The sequence below is a fragment of the Vombatus ursinus genome, unplaced genomic scaffold (assembly GCF_900497805.2).
Source record: "Vombatus ursinus unplaced genomic scaffold, bare-nosed wombat genome assembly UNPS02000582.1, whole genome shotgun sequence".
NCBI classification, from domain to species: Eukaryota; Metazoa; Chordata; class Mammalia; order Diprotodontia; family Vombatidae; genus Vombatus; species Vombatus ursinus.
In genome coordinates this window covers 35,188,466-35,214,476 of record NW_020940360.1, presented here as the reverse complement: position 1 = coordinate 35,214,476, position 26,011 = coordinate 35,188,466, and the positions used below count along the sequence as shown (strand labels likewise).

The window sequence follows — 26,011 nt, the reverse complement described above, 5'->3', positions numbered from 1 at the left end:
TGTTTACATAGAGAGGGACTTGATATATAGAGATAGTTATATAGAGATATAAATCTTTATCTACATACAGCTGTCTCTCCTCCTCTCTGTCTCTCTGTTTCTCTCTTTGTCTGTCTCTGTGTCTCTGTCTCTCTCTGTACGTCCATCTCTCTCTCATATCCCTAAAGTCTTAGTGAAGTTTTAAGCTTTAGTACCTTACAACTTTACTGAGACTTTTGGAACACACTATATATGTAGTATAGTATAGTAGCATGTAGTATATTTATGTTACATATATTATTTAACTTATATTTGCATTATTTGTTTAACTTATTTAAGTACAGGTTTTTAAGTGTTTATTTAACTTATTTAAGTATAGGTTTTGATAGTTTAAAATTGTATTAAGACTTTTGGGACACCAGTACAAGCATCTTCTGTGTCACTTGCTGTTGCTGCCTCGCAGCCAGCCAGCTTCTTTAGGTGAGAAGGCCTCAGACCCCTTCCGTGCTATCACTCTGAGCTTTCTATCTTCTGCTGGGTGTAGAATGTACCCCAAGGAAAGCCTGCTAGAGGTCAGGCTGGGCATCTTCCATCTGACCCAAACAACCACTTCCATCTGTACTAGCACGAGGCATCGCTTCCACCACCTGATGCCAGCCAGATCTCCCAAATGAGGTGCAAAGAACAGCTCGTTCCTACCCCACTTCCAACTTCAGGCCTCCCATCTCATGCTGCACCTGTCTTTTGAGGATAGAGGAATGGTGCTCTTTATTTACTGTTGAACATTTTCACACCTCGTCATACCCTTCACAACCCAGTGACTCTGAACTCCTGTATATCATCCTGCAAACCCAATTCCACACCCCTACTAGCCTATCCTTCATTCACATCCCACTCAACCCTCCCACCTCAGAGTTTCAATCTAACTCCACCCAGCCCTTCCGCTGTGCCTTCTAGAATTCCTGTTCCATAGGCAACAACTCTCTTTCATCTTAAAACTATTCTTCTGCCATGCCTTCCATCTACACTGTCTCCTCTACTCTGACTACTTACCTCCCTGGCTTCCTTTAAGTCCCAACTAAAATCCCACCTTCTACAGGAAGCCTTACCCAGCCCCTCTTAATTCTAGTGCCTTCCCTCTGTTAATTATTTCCAATTTATCCTGTACATAGTTTGCTTTGCATGTATTTGTTTGCATGATGTCTCCCCCATTCGATTATAAGCTCCTTGAGGTCAGAGATTGTCTTTTGCCTCTTTTTGTACCCCCGGCACTTAGCACAGTGCCTAGCACACAGTAGGCACTTAATAAATGTTCACTAATTGATTGGTTATTGACTGATTGTGTATATGCATATACACATATATAGGCAGTGGTGTGCTGGCACATGTTTAATGGCCAGCCTAGGAAAAAAATATACACATGAAACACTTTTAAGTTTAATCTGCATTATTAACATTTTCTCCGCCGCTTGCTTAAGTCTAGACAATCAAATCAGTAAGTCAAGCCTTGATTTGTAATGTTTGCCAATTTTTGAGATATAAATGGTCACACTGAAAATGTAACAATCAAGGTAGCTCCAGCGTGTGTGTGTGTGTGTGTGTGTGTGTGTATGTGTGTTACCACAACTAGCAACAGTTAGTGGCAGGCAGCTCTATGGGAGATCCTCAGTCCTCACTCCTAACCTGATAAAGGAGGAGCAGAAGCCATTCAGACCAGTCAACCCCACTCATTAGTGTGGGCTGGGTAGGGACAGGACATTTCCTCCTAGCCTCTGCCCTCTCCTCTCCTTAATCTCCCAACCCTTCTCTGCTTGGTCAGTTGTAGAAGATGGAGCTCTTTAGCCCCAGAATCCATGTCTGTCAATTATAACACAACTCCAAATTAATTTTTTATACCTAGAAGAAGGCAAATTAAAAGCCAGGTTCTGGTTTACATACTGCTTTTAGAAATTTATTTTTAAAAATTTAAAATACAGAACAAGGCTTGTAAAATACCCCCAGGCGGCACTACCTACGGAGTTGAAAAGGAGAAACTCCTAGCAATTTGTATCTTGTAAGCTAATTAACCAAAGTATGCCCATTGCACCCTCCCTCCCATACCCCAAGTAGAGATGTCCCCATGGGACAAGGGAAAACAAACCTTTTTATCTAAAGGAATCAGGCTTACAAAATACCATTACCGTAGTGAAGAATGAGCTTAACAGGGAAATAGGAAGTTTAGCCCCCTGAAAGGTCAGAGATGGAGAGAAAGTTGAATGGGGACAGAGTGACTGCTTGGTTTCTCTACTTGGTGTTTGCCCCCTAGTCTAGTAACTAAGTGCTCCTCTATCATTGTCCCCTCTCCAGAGACATTTTTCTTCATTTCTTTTTTTCAGATACTAGAAATGAACAGGCCTAACTCTCAAGACAATACCAGGCACCTCCTTTTTAAAATTTTCATTTCCTAGGTGATATCTTTTATGCTACTCTTGGGATGCCAGTCATAAAAGGAAATAGGCTTCCCCCTTTCATACCTGCTATTATCTCTCTATTGACCTTTGGATTATCCACCATTTTGAGTCTTCTTTAGCTGTGGAACTTCATGATTGGAGCCATATAGCTTCATGGGAAGACTATTAATTTTCAAATGAGTATTATTTGTTTCAGGAAGCAACTTGGGATCATTGAAAGCACCATTCGATTTTGCAAATGGAATCTAACCTCTTCTCTTCTGGGCCATGCATTCATCAAATTATGTAAGATTCCTCAGAAGACGAATTAGCAAAAGAAATTTGTTCAGTGTTCCTCTGGTTATCAATATCAAATGAGATTTAAAGCCAGGAAATGTTTGCTCACCAGAAAGCCTTTGCCTTGGTCAGGGAAGATCCTCAACTCAGATGCCCAATAGAAGAGGGATTCCCTATGAATGATGAGGTCTTCTACATGCTCCTATTTGGGGGTGACATGAAGATTGCAGAAAACCACAAGTCACTAAAGAATCTCTTAAATGAACCCATCAATTGGGAAATGGATGAATAAGCTGTGGTAGAATACTATTGTAATAGAATAGAATAGAATAGAATTGTGTAATAGAATACTATTGTGCAATAAAAAATGATGAGCAGGTAAATTTCAGAAAAACCTGGAAAGATTTCCATGAACTGATGTAAAGTGAAATGAGCAGAACCAAGAGAACCTTGTATACAGAAAAAGCAACATTGTGTGAACTATGAATGACTTAGTTCTTCTCAGCAATACGATGATCCAAGACAATTACGAGGGACTCGTGATGGAAAATTCTATCCAAATCCAGAGAAAACTGATGGAATGTGTGTGTAGATTGAAGCATACTATTTTCACTTTTTTGTGTGTTTTTTTTTCCTTTTTGGTCTCTTTCTTCTTTCACAACTATGATTAATATGGAAATACGTTTTACATGATTGCACATATATATAATCTATTTCAAATTGCTTACTCTTTTAGGAAGAGGGGAGGGGAGGGAGAAAAATTTAGAACTCAGAATTTTGTAAAAATGAATGCTAAAAATTGTCTTTACACATAATTAGAAAAAATATTATTTAAAAAAAGAATCTCCTAAATGAGTTCAACCTAAAATTTCACACAGGAAATCTAAAAGGATGAAAAATTCCTATTATGTTGAATATTATAGTTGGATGGGCAGCCCATTGAGTTAGTTCATCTGTGTCTATTTTAGACAAACACCGGGATATACACATAGAGGAATAGAGATTTAGAGCTAGAAGGACACTTCAGAGGCTGTCATTTTACAGATGAGGAAATGGAGGCCCAGAGAGGTCAAGTGATTTGCCTCAGATCACTCAGGTACTGAGAAGCCAGAGCAGGATTTGGGGCCGGTCCTCTGTGTCCAAAGCCAGGACTCTTTCCACTGGGCCATGGTTATCTACAAGATTGGAGAGGAAGTAAATGTGAGCAGTGCCTGGGAGGCTAGGGGAGTGCCAGGGAATCAATTAATCAAAAAGTCAATGAGCATTTTATTCGGTGCTTAATTGTGTTCCAGGCACTATGCTGATTTCTGGGGATACAGAGAAGTAGCAAAAGCAGTCCCTGCTTTCCTGGTGTTTACAGAGGACAAAAAAACAGAGGACCTGGCAAGCCAAAGCACAGTGTGTTTTGTTTTGTTTTTTAATGGACCCTAAAACAGTGATCTGTAATGAGTTACTCTTCTCTTTTTTTCTCTCCAAAATGAGGAAACAGAACACAGAGGTTATGTGACTCGCCCAGGGTGGCACAGCTAGGAAGTGTCTGAGGCTGAATTTGAGCTTATATTTTCCTGCCTCCAGGTCCTACACACTCTCTTCTGTACCAACCAGCTACATAAGATGGATCTTTTCAGTTTCAAAGTACTGTGGGGAGATACAGCTTAGTGGAATGACCCAGACTCCTTGTCTGTGCCCTAGGGCCTTCCTAGGTTTTGAGCCTGCCCTATGTTAGAGAAACCTAGTGCCTTTTCCTAACCTTTCTCCAAAAACTGCATGGAAAATAGTCGCAGTGTTACTGAACCAAGGAAAACAATGCAAGCAGCTCATTTTGCAGAGAGAGAATGAGAGCAGGACAAGTCAGACCTCCACCGTTAGCTCTTCCTAAAAGAATAGCAGGTAATGATAGGACTTTCAGGGAAGGGGATACCAGATGGGAGGCTTTTCCTCAGTGAAGGAAATGGAAACTCACAGAAGGGAGAAATTCAAAAACTCAAACCAGAAAGCATTTGCCGAGTATCTATTATGAGCCCGGGCACTGGGAGGACGTGAAAACAAAAATGGCCATCCATCCCTGAGGTGGGGAACTAAGGGTCTAGAGTAGGAGTGGGGAACTTGCGGCCTCAAGGCCACACATGGCCTTCTGGGTCCTTGGGTGCAGTCTTTTGATGAAGTCCACGTTGTACAGAACAAATCCTTTTATTAAGGGGATTTATTCTGTGAAGTTTGGATTCAGTCAAAGGGTTGCACTTGAGGACCTAGAGGGACACATGTGGCTTTGAGGCTGCAGGTTCCCCACCCCTGGTCTAGAACATTGCATATACTATCAAGCAAGGTTGATGTGTTGGTTAGTGTGGCTAAACTGCTTTTGTCCCCTCTTTTTTATTCTTTATTTATCTCTTTAATCTTTATTTTTATCTAATTTATTCTATTTTTTGTTTATTTTTGCTCATCTTTCATTTATTTATTTTTAATTTTTTGTTATTATTTATTTATTTATATGTATTTTTTAATTCTTGTTCATAAAGGGTAGCTGAGAGAGGGGGAGGGGAGATCTATAGTGGAAAATAGGGGTATTAGGGGTAGCTAGGTGGCCTAATGGATAGAGCCTTGGAGCCAGAAGGACCTGAGTTTAAATTCAAACTTAGACACTTGACACTTACTAGCTGTGTGACCCTGGGCAAGTCACTTAACCCCAATTGCCTCACCAAAAAGCAAGAAAAGAAAAAAATGAAAATAAGAGTATTGCAAAAACCAATAAAGGGGAGACAAGCTGCAGACACAGAAGTAGATAGAAAATATATACAATTGGGGGAGGCACTAGCAGAGGAGACAAGGGGATCAGGAAAGACCTCATGTAGGAGATTGTGCTTAAATCAGTCTTGGGAGTTAAGTTATGGATTCTGAGGCCATGATGAGGAGGGCATGCATTCCAGGTATGGGGGACGGCCTGTGTAAAGACACAAAGATACAACATCATATGTGAGGGACAGCAAGAAGGTGCTTAAAGACAGGATGGACACTAAAGAATTAATTTTCTCAGACATGTAGAGAGGAAAGACAATTTCCTCTCTTTACTATATTCAATCACTGAAACAACTGCTCAGCTCCCAGAATGAACAAGTCAGTCACACAGATCGGGCATGAAGGGACCTTTCCTTCTGCTCACTGATTAAGGCCTTTCATTCATTCCCAGTTCAATGAGCTTTTGCCCTTCCCTATTACCTCTTTTCATAGAAAAATCATTATTTCAGTAGAATGGCTTTTCTCATTGAACTTTTCACTGAGCCTGGTCTGAGGTCCATCCAGCAGCAGCTTCTAATTGTTAACCTATTAGTTGAGGCAATAAAAAATTATCGAAAGCCCAAGGCTCCTTAAATGAGAAGTATTGCTACAAAATTCCCTTGAGATGAGATGGAGGGGAGGGGGCAGTGCTGGCTGTGACTTTAGTCCGGCTGCCAGTTCGAGTGAAGACTGACAGGTTTAAATATGCTGCTTTAGTTAGCGGCACTTTAATCAGCAAATCCCACACCTTAATAAGGCAATCAGTCTTTGCAGAATCTGCAAATTGCAGTTTCTGGCTTGCCATGTTGAAGACACCAACCCTAACATTTTGCATCAGCAAACCTCTCCCTAGCAAAACCTGGGTAATCCGAGAAGCAAGGATCATGTGTGATCAATGGGGCCTGACTTTGTCCTGTAAATTTATAGTCGTTTCCACCTCTCCTTTTTCTTCTGTCTTCCCTCTCCCCCCTTTCTTCCCTTCTCTCCACCCCCACTCCCATGTATTCTTGGCTTGGAAGATGTACTTAAAAGAGCAAAATGTGCCACTATTTATTACTAGATGCAGGAAATGAACCATAAAACTGGCCTAGAGTAAATTCATAGCCTTGTAAAAATTTACACTAAGTCGGTTCATGGGCCTTGAAGGAAGTTTCCAAACGATCAATCTGCGAATCTATGATTTATTAAACTAGAGAAAGAGGAGAGGAGAGGCTGCCCCCATCCCAACCTAACTGCTTCCATTAACCTCGAGTGACACTCTGCCCCTTGCTAAGGTCACTTCCATCTTGCACATACCATTTCAGCCCATCTCATTTTAGGACCGAGCAGCTTAGTAGCCGCTGAGCTGTCCTTCCTCCAGACACAGCTGACTGACTGGTCTTTAAATTCCCCAGACTCATCTGCCAGACGTCATCTGCTGGCTGAGCACCTTTGTCATCCAGTTATGTCCCCTGTATAGTTCAGGAACCTTCACGTGGGAAAAGGACAGTGGTCAAGGTTTTAGCTCCAGTCTGGTTCACATTGTCTCATGTGGAACAGAAAGTGGGACAGTGTGTGTGCATGCCTCAGTGTGTGTGTCTTTGTGTGTGTGTGTGTGTGTGTGTGTGTGTGTGTGTGTGTGTGTGTGCGTGTTTGTCACATGCAGCAAAGCGAAAACTCTCTGGGAGCTGGACTTGGAGCTGAGAGGACCTAAGTTTAAACCCTGCCTCAGACACTTAGCAGTGGCACGAGCCTGAGCAAATTATTCAACCCATCTTTGTCTCAGTTTCCTCATCTGAGAGAAGATGGCCAGTGGCATCTAAAATCCCCTCTGCCTCTAATCTACGATCCTACGATCCTGGGCGATCCTGGGCGTTCACAGTAGGGCTTAGGGGCAAGGAAAGCTTGGTCCCTAGTGGCAGAAGAAGAGGTATAACAGCATCCGTTTTGGAGAAAAGACACATGGAGCCCCTGAGACTCCGTGTTTGGCATCTCTCCTACGGAAAGTCACGTTGGCCCTCACAGAGAAGTGAGACTTGACCTCCTGCCTCAGTACTTCATAATCCCTTTAACTTCCCCAGTTCTGTTTTTTAGTTCTAAGAGCCCTTTTGGGGAATGGATTTTAGCTCAGAATGGGTTTTTTAAACTGTTTTTTTTTCTACCTCATCTCTAGCAGATGATGTCATTTTCCTCCTCCCACCCCCACCCTCCTCTCCCTGACTCTGTGTGTCCTGAAAGCCCATAACATTTCTTAGAGCTGCTTACCATTTCCCCTGGGTGGGTCCTTGTAATTTTCGGCCAAGTTAATCTTTATACATTTTCAGCTGAATTTTTTTCCCCTTTCGGTTTCACCTCTGCATTCTTCCTTAACTTGGCTCACTAAGCAATAATTGGGGAGGGAAGAGTATATGTTTATTTTTTTTAAATTTCTTCCCTCTTTCCTGTCCCCTAACCCCCATGAGGACATCTCTGTAAGTGTCTTCCATTTTCCACTAGCAAACAGAGCTCCCAAAGAAGGGCTTTGGTGACTTATGAAAAATTCCTTCCCAATCAGTCTCCTAGAAACAGGATATCAAATGAAAGCCCCTTTCCTTAAACTAAGACGTTTTCAAAAAGTATCCAGTAACTGCTATGAAAAACCCAAGTGTGCCTTCACTTGCCTAATACTGAGAAGGCAGCTGTTCACCCTACAGTCTAAGAGACAGAGACAAAACAGCTCAAGCTTCTAGGCCATGCCCTTCTCTTAGAGGCAAGCACAGGTTATGGATTACATAGATTAGCTATGATTCCTATCTCTTGCTCTAAAGAAATTCAGGTTCAAAGCGTGCTTGGGGATCTTTGTTAAATAGTGTTCCAGAAAGGCTGAATGCTATGATTGTTTGAGACAGTTAGTGGGAGCTCTGGAAGTAACTCTAAGCCATGATGTCTTATTTGGATTTCTAAACCTTGATTAATGTAGCAGAACTTGGTCATCTTTAAGAGGGAAACTTACAGGGCTGACTCAGTACCTAGCAAGGGAATTTAAACCGGACCAGCTGAGTATAGTAAAAATTGGAGGGACAATTTAAGCCTTCTGTAAAAAGGCTTGAGAGAGAGAGAGAGACCCCAGGAGAGTTCCCCAGTTCTTATATTATGAGAGGTCTAAGAATGAATGAATGAAGCATTTATTACACGCTTGCTATGTGTAATTGGGAACCAGGCCTAGAGTCAGGAAGACTCATCTTCCTGAGTTCAAATCTGGCCTCAGACATTTATTAGTTGTGTGACCCTGGGCAAGTCACTTAGCCCTGTTTGCTTCAGTTTCCTCATCTATAAAATGAGCTGCAGAAGGAAATGGCAAACCACTCCACTATTTTTGCTAAGAAAAACCTAAATGGCGTAATGAAGAGTTGTACAAGACTGAAAATCACTGAACAATGTGCAATACATTATACTAAACTGAAGGGATGGGGAACTTGCAGCCTCGAGGTCACATGTGGCCCTCTAGGTCCTCAAGTGCAGCCTTTTGACTGGATCCAAACTTCAGAGAACAAATCCTCTTAATAAAAGGGTTTGTTCTATAAAACTTGGAATCAGTCAAAAGGCCACACCTAAGGACCTAGAAGGCCACATGTGGTCTCAAGGCCGCAGGTTCTCCACTCCTGCCCCAGGGATACAATTCAAAAAGCCAGTCCCTGATCACATTCTATGTGGGTTGTTCACCTTGACAGTGTGGTGCATTAGAAAAGATCATGAACCTGGACCCACAGGACCCAAATTTGAACCCAGGTCTGCCATTTACTTACCCAAGTTATATGACCAAGTCATTTTTCTCTCTCTGGCCTCAGTTGTACATCTGTAAAATTAGGGAGTACACATAATTGTTTGAACATTACACTATGAGCTCGTTGAGAGCAAGGACTATTTCTACCTTTCTTTGTATCCCCACTACTCAGCATAATGCCCAGCACATAGTAGGTGCTTAGTCAATGCTCATTAACTTAATTCCAAGATGCTTTCCAACACTACGGTCTTATGATCATGGTCAGTCCATCTCAAGAAGTAAAATAAACAACAATGTGGAACAGTTAAACTAAACAACAACAGTAACAAAATTAGACCCACAAGGATATTAAGCAGTAGAAATATAAATAGAAACTCTCAAAGAGTTCATATTCTAATGGCATATGAGTGACTATGTGTGGTGCATTAGAAAGGATGTTGAACCTGGAGTCATAGGTGATAGATCACCGACTCAAGACAAATGAGGAGACAGAGGCTTGGAGAGAGCTGAAATAACTCATCTGTGTCACAAAGCAAGGTAATGATGAAATAAAACAGGATCTGGTTATCCTGAGTCCCACTCCAGAATTCTTTATCTCTTTTCCATGCTACTCCATTAAGATAAATAATTAACAAATATAGATCCATATAACTAGCCTATAAATGTCTCTCTCTATACATACATATACCTATGTATATTTGTTGTTGTTGTTCAGTTGTGTCTGATCTTTGTGATCTCATTTGAGGTTACATGGCAAAGATACTGGAGTGATTTGCCATTTCCAGCTCATTTTACAGATGAAGAAATTGGGGCAAACAGGGTTAAGTGACTTGCCCAGGGTCACACAGTTAATAAGTATCTGAGGCCAGATTGGAACTCAAGAAGATGAGTCTTCCAGACTCCAGACCTAGCACTCTATCCACAGCACCACTTACCTGCCACACACATATACACACACGTGTATATATACATAAATACGTATATATGTGTATACGTATACATGTGTACATACACACACACACATACACATAGCCTCAAAACTACCTCTCTTTGCTTGCAAAATTTCCTGTTAGTTCTAGTTATCTGAGATTTCATGAAGAGGACAATGTGTGTGTATGTATATATACATACATATATACCTACATATATTTATATATTACATTATATATATATATATATATATCTCCAAAAGTTATTCCTCAATATATGAGTGGTCAAAAGATATGAACAAATAATTCTCAAAAGAAGAATTGAAAAATATTTACAACTCTATGAAATAATGTACCAAATCATTAATAAAAACAGAAATGCAATCAAAACAACCCTGAGGTTTTACCTTACACCCTTAAAATTGGCAAAGATGACCAAAAAATGGGAATACTCGATGTTGGAGGGGTTGAGGGAAGATAAGCACTCTAGCGCATTATTGTTAGAGCTCTAAATCAGTCCAAGTATTTTGGAAAACAATTAGGAATTATGCGGGAAAAAGTGTCTAAAATGTCCATATCCTTTGGTCCAGAGATTCCAACATTAGGTTTATACTCTAAAGAGGCAACTGATAAAAAGAAAGGCCCTTATATATACAAAAATATTTATAGCAGCCCTTTTTTGTGATAGCAAAGAATTGGAAACAAAGTAGATATCCATCGTTTGGTGAATGGCTAAATAAATTGTGATACAGGAATATAATGGACTATTACTGTACTATAATAAATTATGAATATGATAAATACAGAGAAGCACGGAAAGATCTAGATGAACTAATACAGAGTGAAGTAAACAGAGAAAACATTACACATAGCGATTACAACAATGGCAACAGAAAGAACAAACACCAAAAAAAAAATTAAAGTGAATGTTGTAAAAGTGTAAAAAGCAATCGTGGCCCCAAAGAAGAGCTCTCAGAAGACGCCTACAGCTCACTCCTTTGCAGAGGTGAAAAGTCCACAAACATGGCACATTGAACATATTTTCAGTCTTTTGTGAAATATTGACCAGTTTCATTGATTTTTTTAATCTTTTTTTTTCTTTAAAAAAAGTTATTTGTCATATGGGATGGCTTTCTAGGAGGGGAATGAGGAGTGATACATGGGGAAATTTTGTAAAAACAGTAATACTTCACTCTATATCAGTTCATCTAGATGTTTCCACTCTTCTCTGTATTTATTATATTCATAATTTGTTATAGCACAGTAATAGTCCATTATATTCCTGTATCACAATTTGTTTAGCCATTCACCAAATGATGGACATCTACTTTGTTTCCAACTCTTTGCTATCACAAATCAATTTTTTTAAGAAAAAGCTTGTGGGCTGCTAGATCATAAGGTACTTCGGGGCAAGGTCTGTTTTCATTTTTGTCTTTGCTCCCCTAGAGCCTGGAACAATAATAAATGCTCATTGGTTGATGAGACTGTTTGGTTTAAAATAACATGAGGGGACTGAGAACGTACTCAAAGTTTATAAAATTGTGAGCGGCATGGAGAGGCCAAGCATTGTCCCCTTCACAAAATCTTGGATGACTAGAATTAACAGGAAGTTTTGGAAGCAAAGAGAGGTAATTTTGAGGCTAACAAAAGGAAATATATAGTACTTTTTCCAACAAGGATGCTGGGTATGGAATACTTCAAACCTCCAGGTGGTATGAGAAGAGATTTTGTGTGTGTGTACATATACATATACGCACACGCACACACACACACACATATGTATATATATATGTGTGCACACACACGAACAATGGCACTTAAGTGTGTTATCTTGGCAAACTAGAGACATCTAAGGCACATCCCTAATTCATGTAATAGAAGGGCCTATGGCATTGTGGACAGAGTGCTACACGTAGCTTCATAATGACCTGAGGCCAAACACCACTCCAGGGGTATACTGGACCCAATTCCAACGTGTTCAAGAGACTGTTAAATTTTCAACATGAGGATTTCCACTTTGGAAATTGGCAAACACTACAAATCAGGGCTTGATTTATTGCTTAAATCTTAAGAAAGTGAGGGAGAAACTATTAGTGCTGCAGATTTAACTTAAAAGGGTATCTTTCATCAGAGAGCCAGCCATTGTTAAACTTTTACCAGCACACCAGTGCTTTTAACACTTACTAACAGTATGGCCCTGGCAAGCCTCAGAACCTCTATTTGCCTCAGGATAGAGCCCCAGAACTGACTCTGGAAGAGCTGAGTTCAAATTCAGCCTCAGATGTTTATTAGCTGATGACCCTGGGCAAGTCATTTAGTCTCTGACTGCCTCATTGCCCTTAACTATAAAATGAGAATAATAATGTTGTTTGTCCTTCATTCTGGAAGAGGACCATTATATCAGGAAGATGATGCCAAGATTTGCAAGTAAATTGTATTTAAGTGAGGGAGGGCTGTGCAAGGTCACCAGCCACACTTTCTCCTCTGGAGCCATCTGGGTCCAGTGACAAGATATAGACCAGGACGATTGGAGATGGCCCCCCAGGAATAATAATAGCACATCCCTCAAAGAGTTCCTGTGAAGATCAAATGAGATAATATTTGTAGGGTGTTTGGTACAGTGCCTGGCACAAAACAGGCATGTAATAAAGACTGATTTCCTTTCCTTCCTAGCATAGTGCCACTAGCTAGATCCCAAAAGCCTTGCAGAAGACTGCAAATGGCAAAATGGCAAATTGCAAAAAAAAAAAAATGCTTCCTTGCAAATGTAAACAGGGGACTGGCTAGCTCTTATAAGGTTGTACAGAGCAGACTTTGGAGCATTCTCTGACATTCTGTAACTGGGATGTGATGAAGAGATCAGCTTTTGATTTGCTGCAGGGATGAAATTGGGCCACATTCAAAAGGCACTAATTAGCCAAAGCAAGCCCGTTGTTCTTTCCTGGCTGGCTGCTGTTCAAGAGAGGAGATTGAGCTGCTATGTAGCTATAGGTGAGGGAGGGTCTTTGGGACCTATCTCATCCAGAGCCAACATGAAACCAAGAAAGTATGACTCTGCTGTTGCTAAGAGGAGAGATGGCAGTGGCGGCAGCTGGGGCTTCCTGCTGCTATCTGCCCATCTCCCCACCCAGGGTCAATATGGGATCTCTATTCTTTGTCTCTTAGCACTTGTTTTTTTTTTCTTCTACTTTTAGGTGAAAAAGTATTGAAAATGACGACCAACTTCTCAGCTTTGAAAGGTCAGACTAGCGAATGCCAGAAGTTCAGCAGCTACAGTTGATACTAGGATTTGCTGAAAGCTAAGCACAGGTGGGGCAGTATGAGGAGCCCAGAAGAATGACCTGCTGAACCTAGCCTATGGTAGCTGATTGCTGCTGACCCATTCAGTGGCCATGCTACAGTTGGAAGGAAACTTGGTGGGACAAGCGCTTAATGGAGACTATTTTAGGTTTGAACCACTCTCCCCAAGGACAGAGGTGATTTAGGGGAAGACTTATCTTCCTGAGTTCAAATCTGGCTTCAGACACTTATTAGCTGTGTGACCCTGGACAAGTCACTTAACCCTGATTGCCTCACAAAAAAACAAAGAAGAAAAACAGAGGACAAACAAAAACAACGAATTCCTGTGAGAATCAAATTATATAGTATTTGTAAAGTGTTTTTAGCACAGGGCCTAGAGCATAATAGGTACTTAATAAATACTGATTCCCTTCCTTTCTAACACAGTACCTGCATGATTGATAAGATAATTTCTTCAAGTGCAAAATGGAATTAATAATGGTGTCTATCTCATAGGAGAGCCGTGAGGAGAAATAGAGATGTACATAAATAATAGTATGTAAAATGCTTCAAAAAATTGCACTAAATAAATATTGGCTATTATTATTTATTAATCACCTACTATGTACAACGTGTAAGTATTCAAATATATATGGTAAGCACAAAATTTTGTCATATATATTGTACATATTTATATGTATATATATATATATATATTGTTTCACCCATAGAATGTAAGCTCCTTGAGGGCAGAAATGTCTCATTTTTGTCATTGTATCCCCAGTGCCTCACCTTGCATGGTGCCTGGCCCATAATAAATACTTAATAAATGTTTATTAACTGATTGATTGATTACATATTGACTGATCACATATCCTATCAGGTTTGATCTGGTTGTACAGTTTCATCAGTGTAATTTTTTCATTGTCAGCTGTCAAAGTTAAGACTTTTTCATTCTTTTCCTTTGGTTGTTCTTTTCTTTCATGGCCCAAAGCTCAAGCTAGTCCCTTTATAATTAGCCACATTGGAGAGCTCTTCTGAGGTTTATTCATTGGACTAGCTTCTCCTTTATTTCCCACTTATCGCTGAATTATTATTGTCCCGCCCTAACAGGAGCGACAGAGCCCTCACCACTCAGGTGAGGTCATCTTTTCCGCACAGATGATGTTTTAAATGCTACACAATGAGCAGCACTCATATGACAGCAGACCGAGATAGTGTGGGCTGAGGCCACTGCGTCCCAGAGACCACCTCTACAGGCATTGAGGGACATTGCGGGCCTGGGCCTTGTTCCATTGACTACACCACAAATCAGTCACTGGGAACTTTCCCTGGGATAGGATTCCCCAAGCAAAAGAGACCTTGGGGAGGTTTTTGGAGGACTGATGTCACGAGCCAACATTCCTGGGGAAGCAGCTAAGCTTTAAGAAGGGGCCAGCATTATGTGATCTGTTGTTATATAGAGGGCAGTAATAGCCTCTTCTCCATCTACAGAAAGCACAGGATAAGAGAAAATAGGATTGAAATATAGCCGATGGATTTTAGGCTAGCACAGGAGAGATTAGGGATTATTTCCTGGGAGTAAGGGCTATCAAAACCCTGGAAGAGGTCATTTAAGAAGGCTATAAAGTCAATCACTTACCAATATCTTGTTATTGTTTTTTTAGAGTCATTTTTCAGTCATGTCCAACTCTTTGTAACCCCTTTTGGGGTATTCTTGCAAAGATGCTATGGTGGTTTGTCATTTCCTTCTCTAATATGTGACCTTGGGCAAATCGCTTAATTTCTTTGGGCCTCAGTTTCCTCATCTGTAAAAATAAAGAGATTGGACTGGATGACCTCTATGGTGCCATCCAGCTTTAAGTCCGTCATCTACATGAAAGCCATGACCAAGGCTTATATCCTGACAATTACAGGCTGAGGAGCATGCCTTGAACATAAAAGAATTATTTAAATATGTATTTATTTAAAAATAGAGTTAGACATATTTTATTTATTTTATAATGTATTTTAAATATTTATTTAATATTACTATTACTGATTGATATTGATTAAATTAATGTTTTAATATTAATTAATATTAAAATATTAATTTATTTAATTTCCCTGGTCCTCAGTTTCCTCATCTATAAAATTAGATGTTTAGACTAACTTCTGTTTACCTCAGTAAACATTAAAATTACCTCATCTGTAAAATGAGGAAAATAATAGCAGCTACCTCACAGGGCTGTTGGGAGGATCAAGTGAAATATTGTATATAAAGTGCTCTGCAAACCTTAAAGCTCTATCTGAATTTGAGCTTTTATTACTGTTGTATTTAATAATGACAGTTCATTTCATAATTCATAATTTATTATGATAATTCATAAATTATTATTGTCATATGGATTTCATAGGATTTAGAACTCAAAGACCTTAGTGATCACCTAGTCCTGTATCATTCTTCAAATCCTATGTGAAGAAACACGAGAAGATAGAAGATGCTTTACTAAGCAGCTGAATATTTGAGCCGTCTTAGCCTCCTGACCTCATGTGGCCCTTCAGTTGAGCCATCTGCCCAGGAAGATGACCGTATGTATTTGCTCTCCTCTCTCTTTATTGAGGCTGCTTTTCCATACTGGATAGAGATGAAACACACTTTCAAAAACATAAACTTCTCTTGCAGGACACTAGCCCCAAATGGCAGACTATTTGAGAGAAATATTGTTATTAGGGAATAACTGAGTAACTTACTGATTTATAAACCCATGGAAAGAAAATGAAGGCAACTTTTCCACTTGGTGTGGTTATTTATGATGACCAGACACTCACCAAATCCCAGGGTAGAGTAGTCTTTGGTCCCTGAGCATGAGAAAGAACAGTCAATACTGTTTTTCAATACTGCTCTTACTTACAAAATACAGGACTCAGTTTGCATCAAAATTTACCCCTACCTTTTCTTGATTACTGCACATGAGCAGATGGCACTTGAGTCATGAAATCAAAACTGAGGGCATTATTAATAAAGAGAAGATCAAGTGGCCCAGTGTCAGCTCGAAGACTTTTCAGTCTCCCTCCTTTGGCAGACACATTCCATCAAAGATAAGCTTTGGCTTTATCTAAATGATTTAAGTTTTTTCATTCCTCTCTCCCTCACCTATAAACCACTCCCCCTCTCCCCAGCTAGGGTTTATTATTTGCCTTAAGCATTCAACACTTTCTAATTTGTATCGTATTTTTTGGTCCTCACGTCTATTGGAATCGTTTTCTATTCCCCTTCAGTGCTGGTGTCACCTCAAATTATTCTGTACATATTCATCTCTTTACCCTCTTCCCACAAAGTCCTTTACTTAAAGGACTTTTTATATGTGAATGTCGACATAGTGCATCCTGAACAGAAACCCCCAAATTCCTTGAATTTTCATTGTTGTTGTCATCATTCAGTTGCTTTGGTCGTATCCAGCTCTTCGTGACCCCATTTGGGGTTTTCTTGGCAAAGGTATTGGAGTGGTTTGCCATTTCCTTCTCCAGCTCATTTTACAGATGAGGCAAACAGGGTTAAGTGACTCGCCTAGGGTCACACAGCTAGGAAATGTCTGAGGCCAGATTTGAACTCTACTGTGCCACGTAAATGCCCCCAAATAAAATACAGCAGATTGCAAAAGAAATCAATTTTTGTTGACATACCATTACAAAATACCTCCCCTACCACCACTGCCAGCACCACTAAAAAAAGTTCACGGACCCAAAGTTAAGAACCCCTAGATCATTAGCTGACACCTTGCCTAAGGTCCCTTCCAACTCTAACTCATCTTTTTGCAAGGTCTTTTCTAGAATACACCCCATTCCTCTAGAAGATGGCGAGGAACCAGATGGACCCAGGAGGCAGCTTTGACAGGCACACCTTTTGCAGCAAGGAATCCATTTTCCCCAGCCAAGGAAAAATGAATCTAACTTATAGCATGCCCAAGATGCTGCCAGCCAGGGAAGCAGTTTCTAAGAGTTCCAAACACAGTAAGTGTGTTCTGTGATCACTTTGGAGGGTCCCCAAGTCCTGGTAGGAAGCAGTCACCTAGCCAGCCCACTGCTGACACCTTGTGGCTATTCAGCAGTGTGTCCGCATTGTCAAAGAGGAGCAAGGAGCAAGTTAAAAATGTCAGCCTTGGACTAGAGAAAACAAAGGAAACCACAGCCACTTCTTATCTTCTTCCTCTAAATCCCAAATTTTTAAATCCACAATTTCCTAGGCTGTTCAGGTTTTCTTGTGCAAACCGCAAAGTGGTTTTTCCAAGATTCTCTCTGCAAAGTCAGGACTCCTCTGTTTCCAGAGTCTTAGTAGAGACGGGGAGCCCTGTAGTAGAGATGGCTTTCTGTGATTAAGAGCCAGTGAGGCATAGTGTAAGAACACGGGCCTGAAGTCAGAAGACCTAGATTCTGCAACCCCTAGCTTTGAGACTTTGATCAAGACACTGAACCTCTTAGCATCCGTTTCCTCATCTGGTGACAGAGTAGGTACAGTAGGAAGACTAGTAACTCTGGAGTCAACAGACCTCTTTACTACCAGTATGACCAACCCTTGAGCAAGCTACCCTTGGGCTTCAGTTTTCCATCTCTAAAATAAGGATGCTGGAGAAGTCCCTTCTATATCTATGAAAATCAGAGGGTTGAACCAAGGTTTCTTCCATTTTGTAAGTACCGAAGCTATAACCACTTCTGGGCGTCCCTGCAGTCTCAGCGTTTTATCTAGTACTATCTAAATTCAAAGGTTGTGTGAGAGATACATTGCCAACCAGGCTGAGGAAAGCAAAAGTCTCCATAGACTTGTACATTAAAAACAAAAAACAAACAAACAAAAACAAAGGCAGGTGTGGTAGGGGTGAAAGGACTATTAAATTTAGAGCTCAAGTTTTGGCTCCAAATAATTTGACTTGTCTAGTGCTTCAGTTTCCTCATTTATAAAATGAGAATAAAAAAAAAAACTTAGAACCATAGGATTTAGAGCTGGATGCTACTAGTCCAATCTCTTCATTTAACAGAAAAGGAAACTGAGGCATACCAAATTGTTACATTGAAATAAAGAAACAAAGTATTCTCCAGACAGTGATTTATTAAGCAATGAATGCCAGTTCTGTAAAAAACTGGGACTAAGGCTCTTGGTAGCCACGGACCTTGACTATTGGTTTCTATCCAGTTAATATATAATTTGGAGGGAGTAAAAAAAATACAAAACAAGAAAAAGAGGAAGAGGTGATTATGACACCAGGTTTCTTATTGGTGAGGATATCAGGAGGCAATAAGGTTGGGGTAAAAGGGCATTCTTATGGTCAGGTGACAGCGAGGAGGGAGAGTAAACATGTGATTTAAAATCAGGTGACTTACAAGCAGTTGAAATTTAGCTTCACAAAATGGTGGTTAAAAAACAAAATGGAGTCACATATTATTTTTAATATTACAAAAATTACGCTGCCTAAAGTCACTCGGGTAGCAAAACCAACATTCTTGACTTAGTTCCTTTGACTTCAAATCTAGGGATTTTCCCACTAAATCAGGCCACCTCTCCTCCTACCTTAAAGACTTGCTGTGTGGAAAGCCAATTCACAAGCTATAAAAATGTCATGGAAGTGTGGTGTGTAATTACAAATGAAATAGAAGGAAAAAGCAATAATTTCACTCCAGACATTCAATTCAATTAAGCAAGCACTTTCCTAGGCCCCTGAGATACAAAGGCAAAAATAAAACAGCTCTTGACTTCAATGAAAAAGCCTATTAGGGTGAAACAACAAAAATATATAATATGAACCCAGTAGGGAAAGGGATAAGGGAGAGTGTTAAATAGAGGGATCAGGAAAGATAGGGGGTGACACTTGAGCTGGACCCTGAAGGGAACTAGGGATTCCAAGAGGTCGAGGTGAGAAAAGGAGGGCAGCCCATTATGCAAAGGATTGGAGGTGGGAGATGGAAGGTTGTGTATGAGGACTGAACTCATTCATCCTTATGTTGCTCTTCAAATGGGTGTGACTTTTTCCCTCCCCCAGCTCAATCCTATAGGGACTGTTTTGTATCTGAAAGCCCCACTGATCCAGTAAAGTAAGCCACAGTCACAGGAGAACAATACATTTGGGATTAGATTGTGGTTTTCATTTAACCTGAAAACGTGGTCTCCAAAACTGTGATAATCTTATTAGTTTGTTGCAAAGAAACAGGTGCAAAATTTGATCTGTAAAAGGTCAAGTGAGGAATGCCCAAGGGGGCACCCTATTCCAAAACCATTTAGCCCAATGCCTAACACAGGACAAACATGAAGTTGCTTCAAAAGTGGGATCCCACTCCCTATGCTATGGTAATCCTTTATCTTAATAAAGGACATTATAAAAAGGCATTCTTCAAGCCCAAGGGTTCTTAACTTGGTTGTCCATGAACTTTAAAAAATATAGAGCTAGAAATTGCAGGGATGCCCATCAGTTGGGGAATGGCTGAACAAGTCGTGGTATATGATTGTGATGGAATACTACTGTGCTACAAGAAATGGTGAGCCCAATGATTTTAGAAAAACATGGAAGGATATGAGCAGAACCAAAAGAATGTTGTATACAGTAACAGCAATATTATTTTAAGAATGACTTTGAGTGAATAAGCTATTTTGAATATTATAAATACCCAAGTTAACTATAAAGGACATATGAAGAAAGATGCTATTGCATCCAGAGAAAAAACTGATAAATAGAGGTATGTACAGAATAATTTTACACATATATACCTATTTGGGTCTAATGGTACCCATCTAGGGGTGGGGGGAAGGGAAAAAAAGAAATTGACACGATAATTTTGTTGTATATTTGAAAGGAATAGCAAGTTGTGTGTAGTAGATTTGCAGTTTCATGGGCAATCATCTTTTCCTACTATGTTATGAAAATGCTTTTTATGCCATAAATTGAAAATAAAATACATTTAAAAAGAACACATAATAATAGTATTTATATAGCACTTTCAGGTTTGCAAAGCACTTTATATATTTTATCTCATTTTTTCCCCTCACAATAACCCTGGGGGGTAGATGCTATTATTGTCCTCATTTTACAGGTAAGGAAACTGAGGCAGACTGTGGTTAAGTGACTTCCCCAGGGTCATACAGCTAGTAAGCGTTTTGAGGTAGAATTTGAACTCAGATTTTCTTAACTCCAAGTCCAATAGTCTATCTGCTTTATAACCCAATGCATTGTGAGGAAATGAAGGTACTGGTGGGAAGAAGAAGTGGAGAGAAATTGAATGAAGATCAATGTAGATAGGATCAGAAGTGATGTTGTTATAGGTGTAGACTAGAAATGATCTAAACAGATGAAGAGGTTGGGAAACAGACTCACACCTGCCACAGAAACATGATATTAAAATGTAAGGGACTATTTATTTGGATATCTCTGGCATTCTCTCTCTGCCAAAAGTAGAGCAGATGATATATCTATGATTTCTCTTAATGATAATTCTATTCTTCAAAAGATAAAGGAAGAAGTAAAAAGAGAAACCATATCTTGGACCTGATTCTGACCAAAAGGTACTGGTTATTAAAGAAGGACCATCAGAAATTCTAGGCACAAGTGATCACCATGTCATAGAGTTTGTGATAGCGAGGGAAACAACTAGATTTGGAGAGAACAGATTTCTTTTTTTTTTTTTCTTTTTTGGCAGTTGGGGTTAAGTGACTTGCCCAGAGTCACACAGCTAGTAAAAGTCAAGTGTTTGGTCTGAGGTTGAATTCAAACTCAGGTCCTCCTGATGTCAGGGCCAGTGCTTTATCCACTGCACCATCTTACTGCCCCAGAGAGAGCAGATTTCAAAGGGCCTACAGCCTAAGGAAGATTGCCCCCAAAGGAATGAGAAGTTCTCAAGAATGAAATTCTAAGGCTTCAAGCAAAAATTATTACAGTGAGGAGGAAAATGGAAAATAGACCAACAAGACCAATGTGGATGCACTGAGAACTAATTGGCAAATGTATATATTTTTAAAATTATTTCTTTATTTTAACATTCTTTTTTGGGGGGGGGGGGGTTAGGCAATAGGGTTAAGTGACTTGCCCAGGGTCACACAGCTAGTAAGTGTCAAGTGTCTGAGGAGGGATATCAGGTCCTCCTGACACCAGGGCCGGTGCTCTATCCACTACTCCACCTAGCTACCCCTATTCTTTTCTTTTTAAATTTTAAGTTCCAGATTCTCTCCCTCCCTCCCACCCCATCCCCTACTCACTGAGAGGGCAAGTAATATGATATCAATGAGGCTTAACTTTATTTTTTTAACTGATAATTTTTGTTTTATTTTATTTTATTTTATTTTTTCAATTAACATTAACATTTACATTAAAATTGTTCATTTTCTTTTTTATTTTTTTCTCCAATTACATGTAAAAACAATTTTTAACATTTTTTTGAGTTCTAAATTCTCTACCTCCCTCCCTTCTCTTCCCCTTCACTGACATCCCTGACATGTTCATGTGGACTATTTGTGCCTGACCTACGATAGAACCTTCTGAATACATATTGGTCTGATAAGCCACAGTTTTGCACACCATATCTTGATTCCAACACAGTAATATCATTTTGGTCTTATTTGAGAATGAAATACAACAACCACCCTACCTCCCCTTCCCTGAGATGGTAAGCAATCTGATATACATTATACAAGTGCAATCACGTAAAACATATTTCCATATTAGTCAACAAATGCATATTTTAAAAACCATGCATGAATTACCAAAGATAAAATAGATTTGCTGAAATATTTAGTACCTTTGGGGCTATAAATGAGACAACAAATATACAGCACTTTGCAAACCTTAAAGGGCTCTATAAATGTTAGTTATTATTTTGCATTAACAAAAACTGGAAATAAAGTCAATGCTCATTGATTGAGGAATGGCTTAACAAATATTGGTACCTGAATGTGATGGATTGTTACTGTGCTATAAGAAACAATAAGCCTGGCAAATCCAGAGAAGCCTGGAAAGACTTCTAGAAACTGATACAAAATGAAGCAAACAGAACCAGGAAAACAACATGGACAATAACTACAATGTAAATGGAAAGAACCACCACAGAACAATCAAAAACAAATGTGAAATGATAAAAACAAATTTTTTTGGCCCCAAGGAAGAGAAATGAGAAAGCACCTACCTTCTCCCACCCTCCGTCCCTGCACTTACCCCTTTGCAGAAGTGCATGACTATGTAATGTTGTATATGATGTTAGCATTTTTTTAAATATTTTGTTTAGTTTTGCAGAAATTTTTCTCTTTTTCTTCCTTCCTTTCTGTCTCTGTTTCTTTCTTTCTTTCTTTCTTTCTTCCTTCCTTTGTTTCCTTCCTTCCTTCTTTCCTTTCTTCTTTCTTTCTTTCAGACCTGCAATTTCATTGGTATAGGGAATTCCCAGTGAGGAAACTCCTTCTAACAATGCAGACTGATAATTGCTCTGTGACTTACAGTCGTAGCCTATGGTCGTATAGCCAACATATATCAGAAGCAGAACTTAAATACGGAGTCTTCTTGACATTGAGACTGTTTAATTTATCCATTGCTCCATGGTGCCTCCCCACTAGACTTTCTAAGTCAGTTACAAGCTACCTGTGCATTGAATGTCCATTTCACAGGGAGAAGGGAAGTATGAAATAAGGCATTGAACTTCTAGGTACCGGAGAAGTCTGATTTTTTTCTTTTTCTTTTATGGGGTGTTTACAGTACCTTATTGTAAAATTTGGGTTAAGTATTTGGTCATAGCTTCTATGTCATCTACTGGCCTTCACATGTTTTCTGTAGCTTCTGCAAAACTCCCCAAAATTTCCTGTTTAATTTCTAATGCTGACCCACAAAATATGGAAACCACGATGGGGAAAGTCAAGATATGTAGAAACCGCAATGGGGAAAGTGGAGGGGATAACTGCACTTTCTCCACAGAACAACCATTCAGATACCTGTAGAGAGTTATCATGTCCCCAGGAATCTCCTCATCTACAGGTTAAATATACCCAATTCCTTTAAATAATCCGCATGACATGGACTCAAGGCCCTTCATCATCCGTCGGTACAATATTTTAATATGTTTTTAATATTTTAATATATTATTCATTTTTATGTTATACATTATATGTTTAGATATAATATATTTATAGTATGTAAATAATGAGGTTGCCCTCCTCTGAGCATTCTCCAGTTTGTCAACATCCTTCTTAAGTGGTGTCTTCTGAGGTAAACACACTCTGTATGAGGTCTTATGAGTTCCTCAGAAGTGACACTGTAACCTCCCTATTATGGAAGGTGTGTTTCTCTTAATTTCACCCAAGGTCCCATTAACTTTTTTTTGGCCACCATATAATTTGGTTGACTCTTACTGAGCTTTCAGTGCCCTGATGCTCCCAGACCTTTTTCAGAACAAATGCTATTTAATCATGCCTCTCCCATCTTGTATAGATGAAGTTCATTTCTTATAGCCAAATACTACTCTATTTTATCTCATTAGATTCTGCTCCATACTCTAGCCTGACAAGATCTTTCCTCCCTCGTATCCAGTACGTTTGTTAACTATCCCTCCCAGCTTTCTTCAAATTTGGTGAGCAAGTCATCAAGCCTTTATCCAAGTCATTGATAGAAATGCAAAATAGCCCAAGGCCAATCACACATCCCCGAGGTATTCTACTGGAGAGCTCCTACCACAATGACACTAAACCATTGACAATGGGTCTTTTAGTCTGGGCATCCAACCAGTTATGAATCCAACTAATAGCATTTTCATAGAGTCCCCATTTCTCCATCTCCCCCACAAGAATGTTTTATCAGAAGCTCTAGGTAAACTATATCCACAATATTCCCCTCATCTATTAGCCCACTAACTCTGAGAAAAAAAAGGAAATGAAATTAGTCTAACATGACCTGTTCTTGATGAAGCCATACAGGCTCTTACTAATTACTTCTTTCCTTTGAGGTGCTCACCAACTCTCTATTTAATTATTTAGATATTTTAGATTATTTAGATATATTAGATTATTTAATATTCTAGAACTTTCCCAAGAATTGAAGTCAAGCTCACTGGTCTATAGTTTACCAAGAGGCAGCATGATGTAGTAAATACAGAGGCAACATTGGCCTTAGGAAAAACTGGCTTCAAGCCCTTCCTGTGACCTATTCTGGCTGGATAACCACGGGCAAATCACTTAACCTATCTTTCAGTGACCCCTCCATTCTCTTTCCTTTTTGGAAAATTTGGACAACAAATGTACTTTTAATCTTGTATTTCTTCCATTTACTGCAATCTTTCAAACATCCCTGACAATGGTTCAGCAATCATATCCACCAATTCTTTCTTGATGTAATTCACCTGACACAGGTGACTCAAATTCACTCTTATTATTATTATTTATAATAATAATAAGTACTTCTTGTTGTTGTTGATGATGATGATACATGTGTATGTTTTATTATATGGAAGAAGGACTGGAGTTTTTCTACCTGCCCTTGGAGGACAAAATTAAAATCAGAGCTCTCTTGCTCATAAGATCTCAACGGGCACAAGTTGTGGACTTAAATTCAAGAAGACCTGAGTTCAAATCTTGTGTCAGACACTTACTAGCTGTGCAACTCTGTACAAGTCACTTAACCTCTGCATGCCTCAATTTCCTCATTTGAAAAATAATAATAGCACCTACCTTCTAGGGTTGCAAGGACAAAAAAAGTATGTCAAATGCTTTTTAAACCTTAAAGAACTATATTAATATTTTGTAATGATAATTATCCTAACAACTAAGAAGGAAGCAGGGAGTTTCCCTTCACAAGAAGTCTTCAAGAAAATGGTAGGTAACCACTTGTTGGTAATACGGCATAGGAAATTACTGAGGAGATACAGGTTGAACTAGATGTCTTCTGAAATCTCTTCCACTTCCTCGATTCTGTGAAATATGCTACGGCATCCCCATGCCCATCATATGTCTAACCATCACTATTTTCATCATGTACAGCTTTGACCTTTGGTGATTTTGGTGTTCCAAGCTCCTCTACCATCCAGCATGTCAGAGAAGACATCTATGTTTTATTGAGGGAGGGAAAAGAAGAGAAGGATTGGAGTTACAGTCATAAAATCTCAGAAGAATATCTTTTAAGCCCCTAACATCATACAATAACCACTCACATTTTTATAGTACTGTACTTCACAAAAAGTATTTCTTACAATAACCCTGACAGAAAGGTTTTTTTGGCAGAGAAGGAAGGAAAGTCTGTATTTGTAATTTCATCATTATAGGGAACTCCTAGTATGGAAACTCCTTCCATCAATGCAGATCAATAACTCATTTATGACTTAGAATTAATTGGGTCACTGAAAGATAGGTTAAGTGATTTGCCCATGATTATCCAGCCAGAATAGGTCAGAGGAAGGACTTGAAGCCAGTTTTTCCTAAGGCCAATGTTGCCTCTGCATTTACTACATCATGCTGCCTCTTGGTACGAGAGGTACAATATTGGTACAATATTTTAATATGTTTTTAATATTTTAATATATTATATTTTATATATAATTATATAATACATAATATATTTATATTATATAATAATATATTATAACATTTAATC

The 26,011-nt window shown here is 39.3% G+C and overlaps 1 protein-coding gene across 2 annotated transcripts in view; it reads left to right on the top strand.

Annotated features, from left to right (window-relative positions):
* The window catches only part of SCML4 (Scm polycomb group protein like 4), a 218,522-nt gene extending 204,841 nt beyond the window's left edge, over positions 1 to 13,681 (top strand). For both annotated transcript variants that reach the window (XR_003568553.1, XM_027855491.1), the window contains one exon: positions 13,346 to 13,681. Coding sequence is in view for 1 of the 2 variants with exons in the window: in XM_027855491.1 (XP_027711292.1) it covers positions 13,346 to 13,360 (15 nt within the window). In the remaining variant the exon portion in view is untranslated. The remainder of the gene's footprint in view (positions 1 to 13,345) is intronic.
* Positions 13,682 to 26,011: the final 12,330 nt, after the last annotated feature.